The 13379-nt window shown below is 53.1% G+C and overlaps 4 protein-coding genes across 4 annotated transcripts; 2 read left to right on the plus strand and 2 right to left on the minus strand.

The window, feature by feature from the left end:
- Window positions 1–1515: 1515 nt before the first annotated feature.
- On the minus strand, window positions 1516–2240 carry LOC139787745 (scale keratin-like). The gene has a single exon (XM_071727038.1). The coding sequence runs from the start codon at window positions 2218–2220 to the stop codon at window positions 1855–1857; it is 366 nt and encodes a 121-aa protein (XP_071583139.1). The 5' UTR covers window positions 2221–2240; the 3' UTR covers window positions 1516–1854.
- A 1519-nt stretch (window positions 2241–3759) lies between these two features.
- On the plus strand, window positions 3760–4420 carry LOC139787743 (scale keratin-like). Its single transcript, XM_071727037.1, has one exon. It carries the CDS (start codon window positions 3788–3790, stop codon window positions 4151–4153), a length of 366 nt encoding a protein of 121 aa, XP_071583138.1. The 5' UTR covers window positions 3760–3787; the 3' UTR covers window positions 4154–4420.
- A 4103-nt stretch (window positions 4421–8523) lies between these two features.
- Window positions 8524–9238, plus strand: LOC139787741 (scale keratin-like). The gene has a single exon (XM_071727036.1). The coding sequence runs from the start codon at window positions 8534–8536 to the stop codon at window positions 8897–8899; it is 366 nt and encodes a 121-aa protein (XP_071583137.1). The 5' UTR covers window positions 8524–8533; the 3' UTR covers window positions 8900–9238.
- A 1408-nt stretch (window positions 9239–10646) lies between these two features.
- On the minus strand, window positions 10647–12660 carry LOC139787820 (uncharacterized). The gene is made up of 2 exons (XM_071727152.1): window positions 12560–12660; window positions 10647–11958 (listed from the first exon to the last, which is right to left on the minus strand). Exon 2 carries the CDS (start codon window positions 11934–11936, stop codon window positions 10992–10994), a length of 945 nt encoding a protein of 314 aa, XP_071583253.1. The 5' UTR covers window positions 11937–11958; window positions 12560–12660; the 3' UTR covers window positions 10647–10991.
- Window positions 12661–13379: the final 719 nt, after the last annotated feature.

Consider the following 13379-nt stretch of genomic DNA (forward strand, 5'->3'; position numbering starts at 1 on the left):
GGCTCCCCCTGCCTGCACCTGGCCCCTGCCAGCCGGGCCGGGACAGTCTCTCAGCCCTGGCAGCAGAGCCCGGCTGAGCTGCCTCTGGGCAGAGCCCACTGCCCTGGCAGCACCAGCCCCACACGCTGCCGCAGCTCAGCTCCAAGGGCCCTCCCTGCCTCAAGGCAGGCGGCTCCCGTCCCTGCAGGCCCTTTGCAGACCTCCAGCCTCCCTGGCCGGGAGCCGGACCGTCCCCTGGCCTTGGAGCCAATCAGGAGCGATGGGTGCCATGCTCCCGGCCCCTTTGTACCTCCACAGCTCTGCGGGAGAGGCCGGCAAGGCTTCCCGGGAGAGGGAAAGGAAAAAGAGCCCTCGCTCTTTGGAGACGCCGCTTCCCTTGCTCTTTTCTCCTTCCCTAGCCTCTCCTTCTACCAATTCCACTTTCTTTTCTCTCTCTTTCCCTTTTCCCCGTCCCCCCCTTTTCACCCATCTCTTCCCCTTTTACTTCCCTTTCTGCTTCTCAGCCCCCCCCCGCCCCCCCACTACTCCGTGCTCCTCATTTCTCTGACACACTCGCACACACTCGCACACCCGTCCCTTCCGAAAGCACGGCCTGCTCCCTTTGGCAAGAGCTTCTGCAGGGCATTTTGTCATGCTGCCAGCTCAAGCAGGGGCACCCAGAGCCAGCTGCCACAGCCGTGTCTTGGCAGTTTGGAAGCAGAGCCTCCTGTGTTTCAGCTGGTGCCCGTTGCCTCTGGTCCTGCCACTGGAGCCCTGCCTCTGAAAGGAGCCTGGCTCCGACATCATTACACCTTAACATCAGGGCTGTGTGCTCATCGGTGAGAGCCCCCTGAGCCTCCTGGGCACCAGCAGCAGCAGCAGTCCCCCCTGATGCATCAGGCTTGCATCAGAGGACACAGTCTCCCCATTCTTCCAGCAGCTGCGTGTGGCCCTTTGCTGAAGCCCCGTGGCTCTCCTGTGCTGGGGAGCCCGGCAGGGGACACAGCAGTGGTGGGCTGGCCTCAGCAGGGCTGAGTGGAAGGCAAGGATGCCCTCCTTCCACCTTCCAGTCACCAGCCCTGGGCACCTTTGGCCCAAGGCACATGGGCAGCTGATGCTCACCTTGGTGTCCCCTGGCACTGCCAGGGCCTTTGCTGACAAGCTGCTCTCCAGTCACCCACTGACATTTCCCGGGCACGGGCTTCAACGCTGGCTCTGCTCCAGCCTCCTCTGCGGGGACCTGGCCTGGAGATGCTGCCGTGCTGCTGTGGAGCTGAGGGACCTGGCGGAACTGGTGCCGCTGTCGGGCTGAGAAGGGCAGGCAAAGGTGTGCTGCCAGCGCCTGTCCTGCTCTCGGCCCGCTGCCCTTTCCCCAGCTCCTTTGGGTGCAAGCCCACCCAAAGGCTCTGGCTCCCGTGCCTGCAGCCTCCCTCTCCCAACACCACCCCCTCTCACTTCCTCCAGGCACCTCAAGACCACACCTGCCAGGCACCCAGGTCATCCCGACCGGGGGACAAGGAGGGAGGGAGACAGGACTTGGATGCAGGAAATCTTTATTGTGCCCAGAGGGGCAGGAGGCATTGTCAGAGAGATGGTGCTGGGTCAGACCCAGAGAGGCTGGTTGCCATGTGCTGCGGCTGGCAGAGGGGTCTTCTCCAGAGCATCGTCTCTCCCTCCACACGTCCCCTTGGTGCAGGGAAGGGTGGAGGGTGTGCGTTGGCACTGGCAGCTGCCCAGGCGTTGGCTGTGGCTGCCCAGCACTCCTCAGTGCCCCGTGCCTGCCAGCTCAGCCCGGCACGGGTGCTGCTGGCTTTGGCACTGCTGGAATTGGCATTTAGGGGCCGAGGAGAGTGCCTGGGGTTCTCGGGGCTGGACCTAGCAGGGCCCGCAGGTGTCCCAGATCTTCTTGCTGTAGCGGGGCAGGACGTAAGGGCTGAGGGCGGGAGAAGCGTAGGGTCTGCCAAAGGTGCAGAGGCCCCCCGTGGCCTGGGTGGCCCCGGCGCCGTAGAGGCCCCCCAGCCCCAGGGAGCCCCCAAAGGCGGGTGCTCCGGAGGAGCCCACCACGGCTTGCTGGGGGAAGGAGCTGAGGATGGGGCCGGGGAAGGTGACGACGACTGGGGGCGGCTGGATGAAGGCCGAGGAGTCGGGGCACTGGCGGGCGCACAGCTCGTTGCAGCTCTCAGCGATGGGCTGGGGGACGGCAACGCCGGTCTTTGGTGGGCACAGGTCGTAGCAAGACATCTTGGCGTGAGATGGGAGGGTGCTCTGCAAGAGGGTAGAGGTTGCAGCAAGACAGCAGCAGGGGGGGAGCGCCCAAGGCAGAGGTGCTGTGGCCTGCCAGTGGGCAAGGAGGAGAAGCGCTCAGCGACTTACCCTGTTCCCTGAGGAGAAGGCAGCCAGAGCAGTGGATGGCAGAGCCCGGCAGAGGCAGAGCTTTTATAGCAGCCCCGGCATTGCTCAGCACCACCTGGGCCAATCTGCAGAGGCGGCACTCCCTCCTGCCATCCGTCAGCCACCATCATGGGGCTGTGTGGCTCCTGCCCCTCCCTGAGTCAGCGTCCCCTCGCCACACCAGCACATGCCGCTTCCCTGCTTGACTCCCCTTTCCGCCCGGTGGGCTAAAGCCCAGCAGCAATCTCCCCCGGACGCGGGGCACCGGGGACACCTGCAAGGGAGCGCGGGAGCTGGGGCAGGGCCGCCACGAGCCTGTGCTGCATGGTCCCAGGTGGGGTCTGTGCTCCTTGCACTATGCACCCGGCGGGGAACAGCACGAGGGAGGGCTCCCTGTGCCCCCAGATTGGCAGGGGTTGCTGGCCAGCGCCTGGAGGCAGCTGGAGGCCGGCTGCGTCGGGCTGGCAAGCGATGCATGTGCTGAGCAGGCAGTGCTGAGAGGAGTGCCTTTGATTTGGCATTTCGTAACCTCGCGCCTCTGGAGAGAATGGCCACACGCTGTACGTCATCACCTGCAAGGCCAGCAGCGGGACCCTGGTCATCCCCGGGGCTCTCTAGAGAAGGCATGTGGCTGCCCCGAGACCAAGCCCTTGGCAAAGAGCTGTGGCACGCAGGGCACTTGCAGTCAGCCTTTGTCACTGGCCGTGCCCGCTTCCAGCCCGAGATAATGAAAAGACAGCGGGGCCAATTTGGCCCATGAGGTGGCAGCTGGCAAGCACCCAAGGGGTAATTAATTGCAGGGGCTGATAGAGCGCGTTGGGGCTGTGGAGGCAACGGCGTCAGCAAAAGAGCCCCGTGCCAGGCAGGGAGGAGGCAGGGGCTCGGCCGCCGTGCCCCACGTGCCCCCTGCGCCGCCTGCTCCTCCCCGCCTCGCCGGCCCGGCATAAAAGCGCGGCCCTGGGCGAGCGCTGGCATCCGCCGCTCCTGCCTCGCTCTGCTCAGGAAAAGGGTAGGTGGGTGCCAGTGGGTCTGTGCCCCCCTGTGGCGGGGGCCAGCGTGGGGCCTCCCTCCCTGGGCAGGAGAGCCCTGAGGGCAGCGGGCGAGCTGGCAACATCCTGGGGTGGCCAGGGCGGGCCGAGCCACTGCGGGAGGAGGAAGGAGCCCCGTGGCCGGGACGCTCGGAGCCAGGCCCTGCAAGGGTTCTCGCGGAGGGCTGGGGTGGCCTCTGTGTGTGCAGAGAGGGCGAGGGCAGGGCTGTGGAGAGCAGGGCGCCCAGTGGGGCTGGCTGGGCAAAGGGCAAGGGGCAGGCAGTGCGGGCAAGGTGGTGGCTCGGGACCCTCCCTCCAGCTCCTGGCTCTTGACACCTGATTTTGGGGCCCTCTCTTCCAGGCTCAGCTCTCTCGCATCTCACGCCAAGATGTCTTGCTACGACCTGTGCCCACCAAAGACCAGCGTTGCCGTCCCCCAGCCCATCGCTGAGAGCTGCAACGAGCTGTGCGCCCGCCAGTGCCCCGACTCCTCGGCCTTCATCCAGCCGCCCCCAGTCGTCGTCACCTTCCCCGGCCCCATCCTCAGCTCCTTCCCCCAGCAAGCCGTGGTGGGCTCCTCCGGAGCACCCGCCTTTGGGGGCTCCCTGGGGCTGGGGGGCCTCTACGGCGCCGGGGCCACCCAGGCCGCGGGGGGCCTCTGCACCTTTGGCAGACCCTACGCTTCTCCCGCCCTCAGCCCTTACGTCCTGCCCCGCTACAGCAAGAAGATCTGGGACACCTGCGGGCCCTGCTAGGTCCAGCCCCGAGAACCCCAGAGCTCCTGCTCTGACTCAGCCTCACACCTCCTCTCCGTCCCCTCTCTCCACTCTGCCCATGCCCACATGCAAGATTCCACCCTCCTCCCACAGGCCACTTGCTTGTCTCGGGAACAGCCACCACCTGCCAGAAGCCTGAAGGAACAGCCCTCTTGCAGCCCCAGGGGACAAGCCTCCTGCCTCTCCCGTTCTCTGTCTTCCTCCACTGCCTGCTCTCCTGCACTGCAATAAAACAGTCCTGCACCCGACTCCTGCCTCTCCCTTTGTCCTTCCACGGCCCAGCGGGGGCTGCAGGGCTCCCCCTGCCTGCACCTGGCCCCTGCCAGCCGGGCCGGGACAGTCTCTCAGCCCTGGCAGCAGAGCCCGGCTGAGCTGCCTCTGGGCAGAGCCCACTGCCCTGGCAGCACCAGCCCCACACGCTGCCGCAGCTCAGCTCCAAGGGCCCTCCCTGCCTCAAGGCAGGCGGCTCCCGTCCCTGCAGGCCCTTTGCAGACCTCCAGCCTCCCTGGCCGGGAGCCGGACCGTCCCCTGGCCTTGGAGCCAATCAGGAGCGATGGGTGCCATGCTCCCGGCCCCTTTGTACCTCCACAGCTCTGCGGGAGAGGCCGGCAAGGCTTCCCGGGAGAGGGAAAGGAAAAAGAGCCCTCGCTCTTTGGAGACGCCGCTTCCCTTGCTCTTTTCTCCTTCCCTAGCCTCTCCTTCTACCAATTCCACTTTCTTTTCTCTCTCTTTCCCTTTTCCCCGTCCCCCCCTTTTCACCCATCTCTTCCCCTTTTACTTCCCTTTCTGCTTCTCAGCCCCCCCCCGCCCCCCCACTACTCCGTGCTCCTCATTTCTCTGACACACTCGCACACACTCGCACACCCGTCCCTTCCGAAAGCACGGCCTGCTCCCTTTGGCAAGAGCTTCTGCAGGGCATTTTGTCATGCTGCCAGCTCAAGCAGGGGCACCCAGAGCCAGCTGCCACTGCCGTGTCTTGGCAGTTTGGAGGCAGAGTTTTTTTTTAAGATACTAATAGACCTCCAGTGCAGTTAAATATTCTTTTTTCTTAATTATAATGCAGAAATTATAATATTTTTTAAACTATCACCTTTTATACTTGTTGTGGAATGTTAGAGAGGTTTGGAGAATGTTGGAGAATATTCCTGAATGTTCTCGAAGATTCTCCAAACCTCTCTAACATTCCACAACATGTACTCTCAAAATCTCCTGCCTTTCAGATCCAGCTTTTCAACCTCACCCTTTCTGGTTGTTTTATATTCTAGAGTGACACTGGAAAGAATAGCAAGTTCTTATCACCAGGTTCATGTTGAAGATGAGTGAAGACACTGCAGAGAGGAGCAGATGACCCTGTATGATACAAAAGGGAAAGTAGGGCAGGGACAGAGGTGGCCAAGCCCAGCAGCTTTGCAACACAGCCTGATCGGGGCAGTGATCTGGCTGACAGTGTCTCCCTGTTTAGGTTGATGCTATTAGTCAGCACCGGGACATCCAAGTCATATTAGAACAACAAAACAACCTGCACAAGTCATTAGTCAATGTTTTTAAAGTGCTTTGGTATCTTTTGTCCTAAGAGGCTGGAGTAAATCTGCAATGTACACTTTTTTTTTTTTTCCCACGGGAACTCCCCGAAAACATTTGGTAATTCGGAGAGCATCACAATGCTATTAAATACGAAGTCGTTTTACCAAGTGGAGAGAGGAAATAGAGGACTTTGATGTCGAGAGGGTTGATTGCCCTGAGACAGTCATGGGCTCTAACTTGCTCTAACTTGCACACTTGGTGGAAAAACGTAAATATAGGCAAGGAAGAGATGTGGATTGCAGTCATTCTTTTTCTACACCTGGGTAGTGCTTTCTGTCTTCTCCTGCAATGAATAAAGGCAGGGCAGTTTTTCCTGGGGAAGCAGTCACTTATCTCCCTCTTCCACTTTACTCCTCAGCCGCAACTCTTCCCAAACTGCAACAACACACTCAAAAAAACCCCAACAAACAAACAAACAAACCGAAACAGACAAAAAAACAAACAAAAAAACCCCACAAAACAAAACAAAACAAAACAAAACAAAACAAAACAAAACAAAACAAAACAAAACAAAATCTCCAAGAAGCCTAAACACCGAAAAAAACCCCAACAAAACAAAACAAAACCCAAAACAAAACCATCTAAACACAATTCTATGTCACCTGAAGAGCAAAGGAAAATACCAGGATGAAGCTATATCACAACAAGAAATATTTCACTTCAGCATTGCAGGAATTAAGACAACAAGAAATATTTCACTTCAGCATTGCAGGAATTAAGACCAGATATTCCAGCTCTTGGGGGATCTTTTCCGGGATGGCAATTAGAAGGATTTGTAAAATGCCTTGAACATGGGCAAAACCCTAGAAGCTTGAAGAAAAATACTGACTGTCCCCTAGAAAAAAACCAGAAAAGGGGTTAATAATTACAAATATATGCAGGGGTTTGTTAAAGTATAGTTTGAAATAACAGCGTATTTTCACCTGATATACAGCAAACGTGACATCTTAGAGGGAAAAGGGGATTTGAAAGGATTTTCTTAGTGAAAGAAAAGCTGCATTACTAACCCATGACTTCCAATAGCACAAATCAGGATTTAATTAAAGTAATGGCACGCATTACTTTGTTTCCTGTACATTAAAGCAAATGTGATTGTGTAATACTGAAGCATCTAAATCACTCACACAATTTCATCCATTAACACCAAACATTAGCTGGGTTGAACAACAACTAATGAGTGTTTGTGAAATCATTACAAAGTACATTTTTATCAAGTCCCAGAATGTATTTGGCAAGAGTTAATAACCACAAGATCTTAAAAAAAAACTTGGATTTTTCTGCAAACTTGTTTTGATGTCTCATGGTCACGGGTGGGACTTCAGACATTTCTGGATGGTGATTACTTTCACTTCCTAGCTCAAAATCACTGTCAGCCGAACCATGAGCAGCAGAACCAGTTATAAAGGGTTAAAACTGAATTTCAGTTTCCACTAAAACTCTTACAGTAAACCAAAATTATTTTTACTTAGCATTGGGTTGTCACCACTCAAATGGAAAGCTGTTGGGGATGATCTTAGCTGGTATTCATGACCACTTCAAATTCATCTTAGTTCTACTCAGGTTAACATGGAAAAGACAAATTCCTGAAGTCTTCAGATAATTAAAGTACTCCAATTATTGTACCAGGTACATTTAAAGGAAAAATGTCTATGTCAGACAAAGGTAAGTCTTACAAAATCTCTGAGCAGACAGGATTATGACAACTTGGTAAGGTGAGAAGTAACATGTAGAGTCAGCTCAATGCACATGATAATTCCAGTGAGGTCACTCTAATGATGCTAGGAATTACACGAGCCAATTAAGACCCAAGATTAAAGAAATCAAGATGGTGTAACACATACATCACATGATATGAGAATCTGAACATAATCATAACCACAATAAACACAAAACTTTCATCATTCAAAACTTTAAACAATTTCTATTAGGCAGCCAAATGCAACCCTCAGCACCAAGTGAGTTTCAAATCCTGGAGGGGTGCTGAAAAAATGTATATAAAGTCCAGTCCCTGAGTTCATCCAGACATTTCTGCTGGCTTATTTACCTTGCTGAGCTTTGGTGAGTATGATTTTTTTCATTTCTTTCTATATACACAATCAGAACCTCTATCAGAGTAGATGTAGGAGATTCCTATAGGTATGCTCAGATTCTGAGCAGCCTTAGGTCACTTCTGTCTGTAACTACTCTTGGCGAGAGCAGAGCAAATGGAGAACTTGAGAGACTGGGTGTGAGTATAAAAACTCTGAGAAACAAATTGGAGTGTTCTTGAGCTGATTAGAAGCTGATCAGAAATGTTATTTTGGACAAGTCTTTTAATATTATTTTTTCAAATTTAAGCTAAATGTATAAGATGACCACCTTCTCAGCTGTGTACACTGACATTCTGAGAGAAATAATTTAACCTTCTTATTCAAAGGAAAACCACATCTAACTTAGGGCTGTTTAAAATGATGTGGAACTATGTGGTGGATGAGACTGAGGACCTTGTCTTTCAGAGGGTGAGTTTGCAGGAAATGTAAACTGGCCCATCTGAGACAAAAGAAAAATATGTTCTGTAGGGTATGGTCTTTCCTGGTCTGGACTTCATAAATTCAGAAACTTTGGACTGAGGTGATGAACATTATCTGAATAAGCTGATCAAGGGCGCAGGTAGAACATATAGCACAGGAAGGACAACATAGTAATTTCACTCATATTAGCATTTTGAAAATTATTTCCTAGATCTGCCTCTTTTGTCTTTTTCTCTGCTGCAAACCAATCTCCAGTCCCACAAAAATGTCTTGCTACGACCTGTGCCCACCAAAGACCAGCGTTGCTGTCCCCCAGCCCATCGCTGAGAGCTGCAACGAGCTGTGCGCCCGCCAGTGCCCCGACTCCTCGGCCTTCATCCAGCCGCCCCCAGTCGTCGTCACCTTCCCCGGCCCCATCCTCAGCTCCTTCCCCCAGCAAGCCGTGGTGGGCTCCTCCGGAGCACCCGCCTTTGGGGGCTCCCTGGGGCTGGGGGGCCTCTACGGCGCCGGGGCCACCCAGGCCGCGGGGGGCCTCTGCACCTTTGGCAGACCCTACGCTTCTCCCGCCCTCAGCCCTTACGTCCTGCCCCGCTACAGCAAGAAGATCTGGGACACCTGCGGGCCCTGCTAGGTCCAGCCCCGAGAACCCCAGGCACTCTCCTCGGCCCCTAAATGCCAATTCCAGCAGTGCCAAAGCCAGCAGCACCCGTGCCGGGCTGAGCTGGCAGGCACGGGGCACTGAGGAGTGCTGGGCAGCCACAGCCAACGCCTGGGCAGCTGCCAGTGCCAACGCACACCCTCCACCCTTCCCTGCACCAAGGGGACGTGTGGAGGGAGAGACGATGCTCTGGAGAAGACCCCTCTGCCAGCCGCAGCACATGGCAACCAGCCTCTCTGGGTCTGACCCAGCACCATCTCTCTGACAATGCCTCCTGCCCCTCTGGGCACAATAAAGATTTCCTGCATCCAAGTCCTGTCTCCCTCCCTCCTTGTCCCCCGGTCGGGATGACCTGGGTGCCTGGCAGGTGTGGTCTTGAGGTGCCTGGAGGAAGTGAGAGGGGGTGGTGTTGGGAGAGGGAGGCTGCAGGCACGGGAGCCAGAGCCTTTGGGTGGGCTTGCACCCAAAGGAGCTGGGGAAAGGGCAGCGGGCCGAGAGCAGGACAGGCGCTGGCAGCACACCTTTGCCTGCCCTTCTCAGCCCGACAGCGGCACCAGTTCCTCCTGGTGCTTTTTTGCTTCTGGATGATACCTTGATTTAGGGACCCCCTTTCAGCTACCTACCTGTGGGTGTTCAGCATTCCTCTTGGCTTTGAGATTTCATCCCTCTCCATGCTCTGCAGCCCATAGTCCCCTCACTGGTCCAGTCAGTTGCTCTGCAACAGCTGTGGGCCATGCACAAGGGAGAAGGAGCATCCCTGGTTAATGACCTGAAAATATTAATCTCCTTTGACTTTGGATTTATCATCTGCATTCATTCAAAGTGGGGATTTTAGACTCAGCCTATAAAGGAGCTTTCTGCTAAGTTTCATTCTTTTTAAAGTTCTGCTGCATAAAATGATCAGGTTTCTACAATCCCTCACCCCCCTCCTGCCCTTTCAAGTGCCACTTTCTTTTCTACGCTGTGAATTACAGCTTTTCGTGTCACATTTCCCCCTCCAGTAGACAAAAGCTCTTAAACCCTACAGCAATCCCACCCCTAACCTTTCATGGGATATTCCCTTGGTACTATTGGATACTGTGGGGGTTTTTTTGGTTGGTTTTTTTGCCTGTTTCAGGTTTTTTTTGTTTGTTTATCTTTTTGTATTGGGTTTGTTTGTTTTGTTTTTTATTGTAAAGAGAACAATTAGACCTAAGCAACAGATTTAGCCGAACACTTCTGCCAGCAGGGTCTGTGAACTTGTCTGAACTCAGCTCTCAATTCATATTGTACGTTCCATCATGGCTCAGGAAACCACCTTCTAAAATGAAAAGGTACAAACTGTGTCGAGGAAAACTAATAACATTTTTTGGTCATGAAATAAATTCCTTCTCATCACTAGAAGATGATCATTTTCTCACAAGAAGGTATTTTGATTTTTTTTTTTTAATTCACTTGCAGGATTAAGCAGAAATCAAATCTCTCTGTGTGCAACAAGTTTCAACGTAAGAGCATGAATTTTCAAGTCATTTTAGGGTCAAATTCACTGACAGAAAACTTCTGCAGTGTAGCCATTGAATAAAGACCTGCACTCTGAAGAACTGCACAAAGGGCTGAAAGAAAGTTTGTTTTTCATTTTGCCATGACACTTAAAATGACTGAAAGCACTTCTGCCCTGAAGAACATGGAATATTGCTGGAAGAAGAGGAACGACAGAAAACCAGAGAGGCTCTTGTGCAACACGATGGGGTTTTAATGTGTAGGAGAAGCAGAACAGGCAGTTACAGCAAATCAAGGCCATACAAGTGGAAACACGTGATGCAGGTATTGGATTTTGATCCCAATGTCCCTGCTCAGGACCCAGGGGACAGGCGAGGTGGTGGAGGGATGCAGGGGATGCCAAGGCTCAGCCCTGCAGTCAGGGCGGCACAGGGCAAGGGGTTGCTGGGCACAGGCAGCCTCCTCCTGTCCCCATGCCAGGCCAGCTGATGCGTGCTGCTGCTCCCCAGGACTCGTGCTCCATGGCCTCGTGCCGTGGTCCTTGCTTCAGGGCTGTTGCTGGTTCTGGGCATCATGCTGGAGAGCTTCAGAAAGCCCCACAGCTCCCACGGCGGGACCTGCTCCACCTCTGGACACCAGGGAGGAAATAGCCCGTGCCATAGGAGGAGAAGCCAGAGTTGTAGGACCTCCCACAGCTGCCAAAGCCACCGAGCCCCTGTTGGCCACCATAGCCCAGGGAGCCCTCAGAGCCATCTCCATAACCGGGGGAACAGCCATACCCAAGTGAGCCCTCAGAACCCCCTGAGCCTCCCAAGCCAGAGGAGCCCCCATAGCCCCCCAGACCAAAGGAGCTTCCATAGCCACAGGAGCCCCCCAGCCCCAGGGAGCCCCCATAGCCTCCCAAACCTAAGGAGTTCCCATAGCCCCTGAAGCCCCTATAGCCAGAGGAGCCCCCATAGCCCCCCAGACCAAAGGAGCTTCCATAGCCACAGGAGCCCCCCAGCCCCAGGGAGCTCCCGTAGCCTCCAAAACCAAAGGAGTTCCCATAGCCCCGGGAGCCCCTGTAGCCAGAGGAGGACCCCAAGCCCAAGGAGCTCCCATAGCCAGAGTAGCCCCCCAAGCCCAGGGAGCCCCCATAGCCTCCCAAACCAAAGGAGCCCCCATAGCCCCTGAAGCCCCTATAGCCAGAGGAGCCCCCCAAGCCCAGGGAGCCCCCATAGCCCCTCAAACCAGAGGAGCCCCAAAAGCTCCGCGACCCCCCATAGCCCCCCAAGCCCAGGGAGCCCCCATAGCCCTGGGAGCTTTGGGAACTGAAGGAATTCCCCAGCCAGGCTGGGCCTGATGATCCCACAATGCTCTCCTGAGGAAAAGAGCTGAGGATGGTGCCAGGGAATGTCACCACAGCTGGTGGGGGGAAGATGACAGCTCTGGAGTCGGGGCATTGCTGCACACAGGGCTCGTTGTGGCTCTGGGCAATCGGCTGAGGACAGCTCACCCCGGAGGGTCTGAGGGGCTCGCTGTAGCAAGACATCCTTCTTCTGATGGCTGGGAGTCTGAAATGCACAGCATTGAGAATTTTCAAAGTAAGTTAAAAACTGCCAGAGCTAGGCTAGGAGGAGATCAACCAAGATTATTCAATAATCGATCTGTGTCTGAAATAACAGAAGTTAACAGGGGAACAGATAAATTTGTACCTGCTAACAAATAAAACTCATTCTTGTATCAAGTCAACCTTTCTTTCAGTTCATTATAATCAGCATGGAGATAATTTGATGTGAAACAGAAATACAGTGCTGGACAAATTCAACTTACAGATCTCTCTCTAGCAACTTGGACTACTAAGGATACACTCACTAAGAGTTAAAGAAAAACAAAACAAAACAAACAAATAACCAATAAAACCAAACCAAAACACAACCTATTAATTCAGACTTTATGATGTGCAAGTCACCTCAAGCATTTTTATAACTAAAAGTTCTACTTCATATACTAAGACTGTGACTCCTGCTGCAGCATCTAGATGAAGACACATTTTCAGAAGAGAATAAAGGATAGAAGTCTGTACAAACACACTCAGGAATCACCTCCATGACAGAAAAAAATGTCAAAGTACAAGCTAATAGTAGCAGAAAGAACGAGTAGCACCACACTTACCTTGTTCACTGCAGAGACTGAGACAAGAGAAGTGGATAGAAAGGCTGTGGGTGACAGGAACTTTTATATGCTTCTTCAAGCCACCCTTTGTGCCTTTGGTCCAAAGTTGTTACAAAACAAACCTGATAGTAGGAGCTTTAATTTTGCCACCTCAGCATTGTCCCTCCCAAATGTTAGTGTGGGTGTGATACAACTGCTGATGACAATCAGTTATCTATGATTGTCATTTGAGGGGATTTGGGGAACTCGCAGTTCAAGGATTGCCATAGAGTCAACAATTGAAAGCCAGAACAGCACATCACATTAGTTGCATTTTATTAATATTAAATACAATGCCAGCAGAGCTATCATAAGGCCACTGAAACTACTCCCAACATCCTTGCCTCAAGTCTTCTGAGACAATTCAGCTGATGCTAGGTTCATGGAGGATGGCTGGGCTAAGTGACGCCTCCAAAGAGGTAGGAAAGGCTTTACTGATAGATCCAGAACTGTTGACAGAGTCTCTGTCTAAAGCTAATACCAAGTATGTCAGAATTTTAGTTGAAATCTCTCTTTCTGGAAGTTCAGTTAGAAGTACATTTAAAAACAATTCTAATTTCCACCTCCTCTGAAGTAATGACCATGTAAGAAAAGGAGGGAAATTATTAAAATAGTGCTAAAAGGATATATTTTAATGGGATAACTTGGCGTTAAATCTGTTGTTTTCTGATTTTGTAATATTGCAAAAGATAGGCTCTAAATTGTCTGTAAATTGTAAGATAGCTTTGCCTTTGAAGTGTCATCAGAATTTACTCATGATAATTTGAGGCACCTGGAAGAT

Source organism: Heliangelus exortis, chromosome 27 (genome assembly GCF_036169615.1).
Source record: "Heliangelus exortis chromosome 27, bHelExo1.hap1, whole genome shotgun sequence".
NCBI classification, from domain to species: Eukaryota; Metazoa; Chordata; class Aves; order Apodiformes; family Trochilidae; genus Heliangelus; species Heliangelus exortis.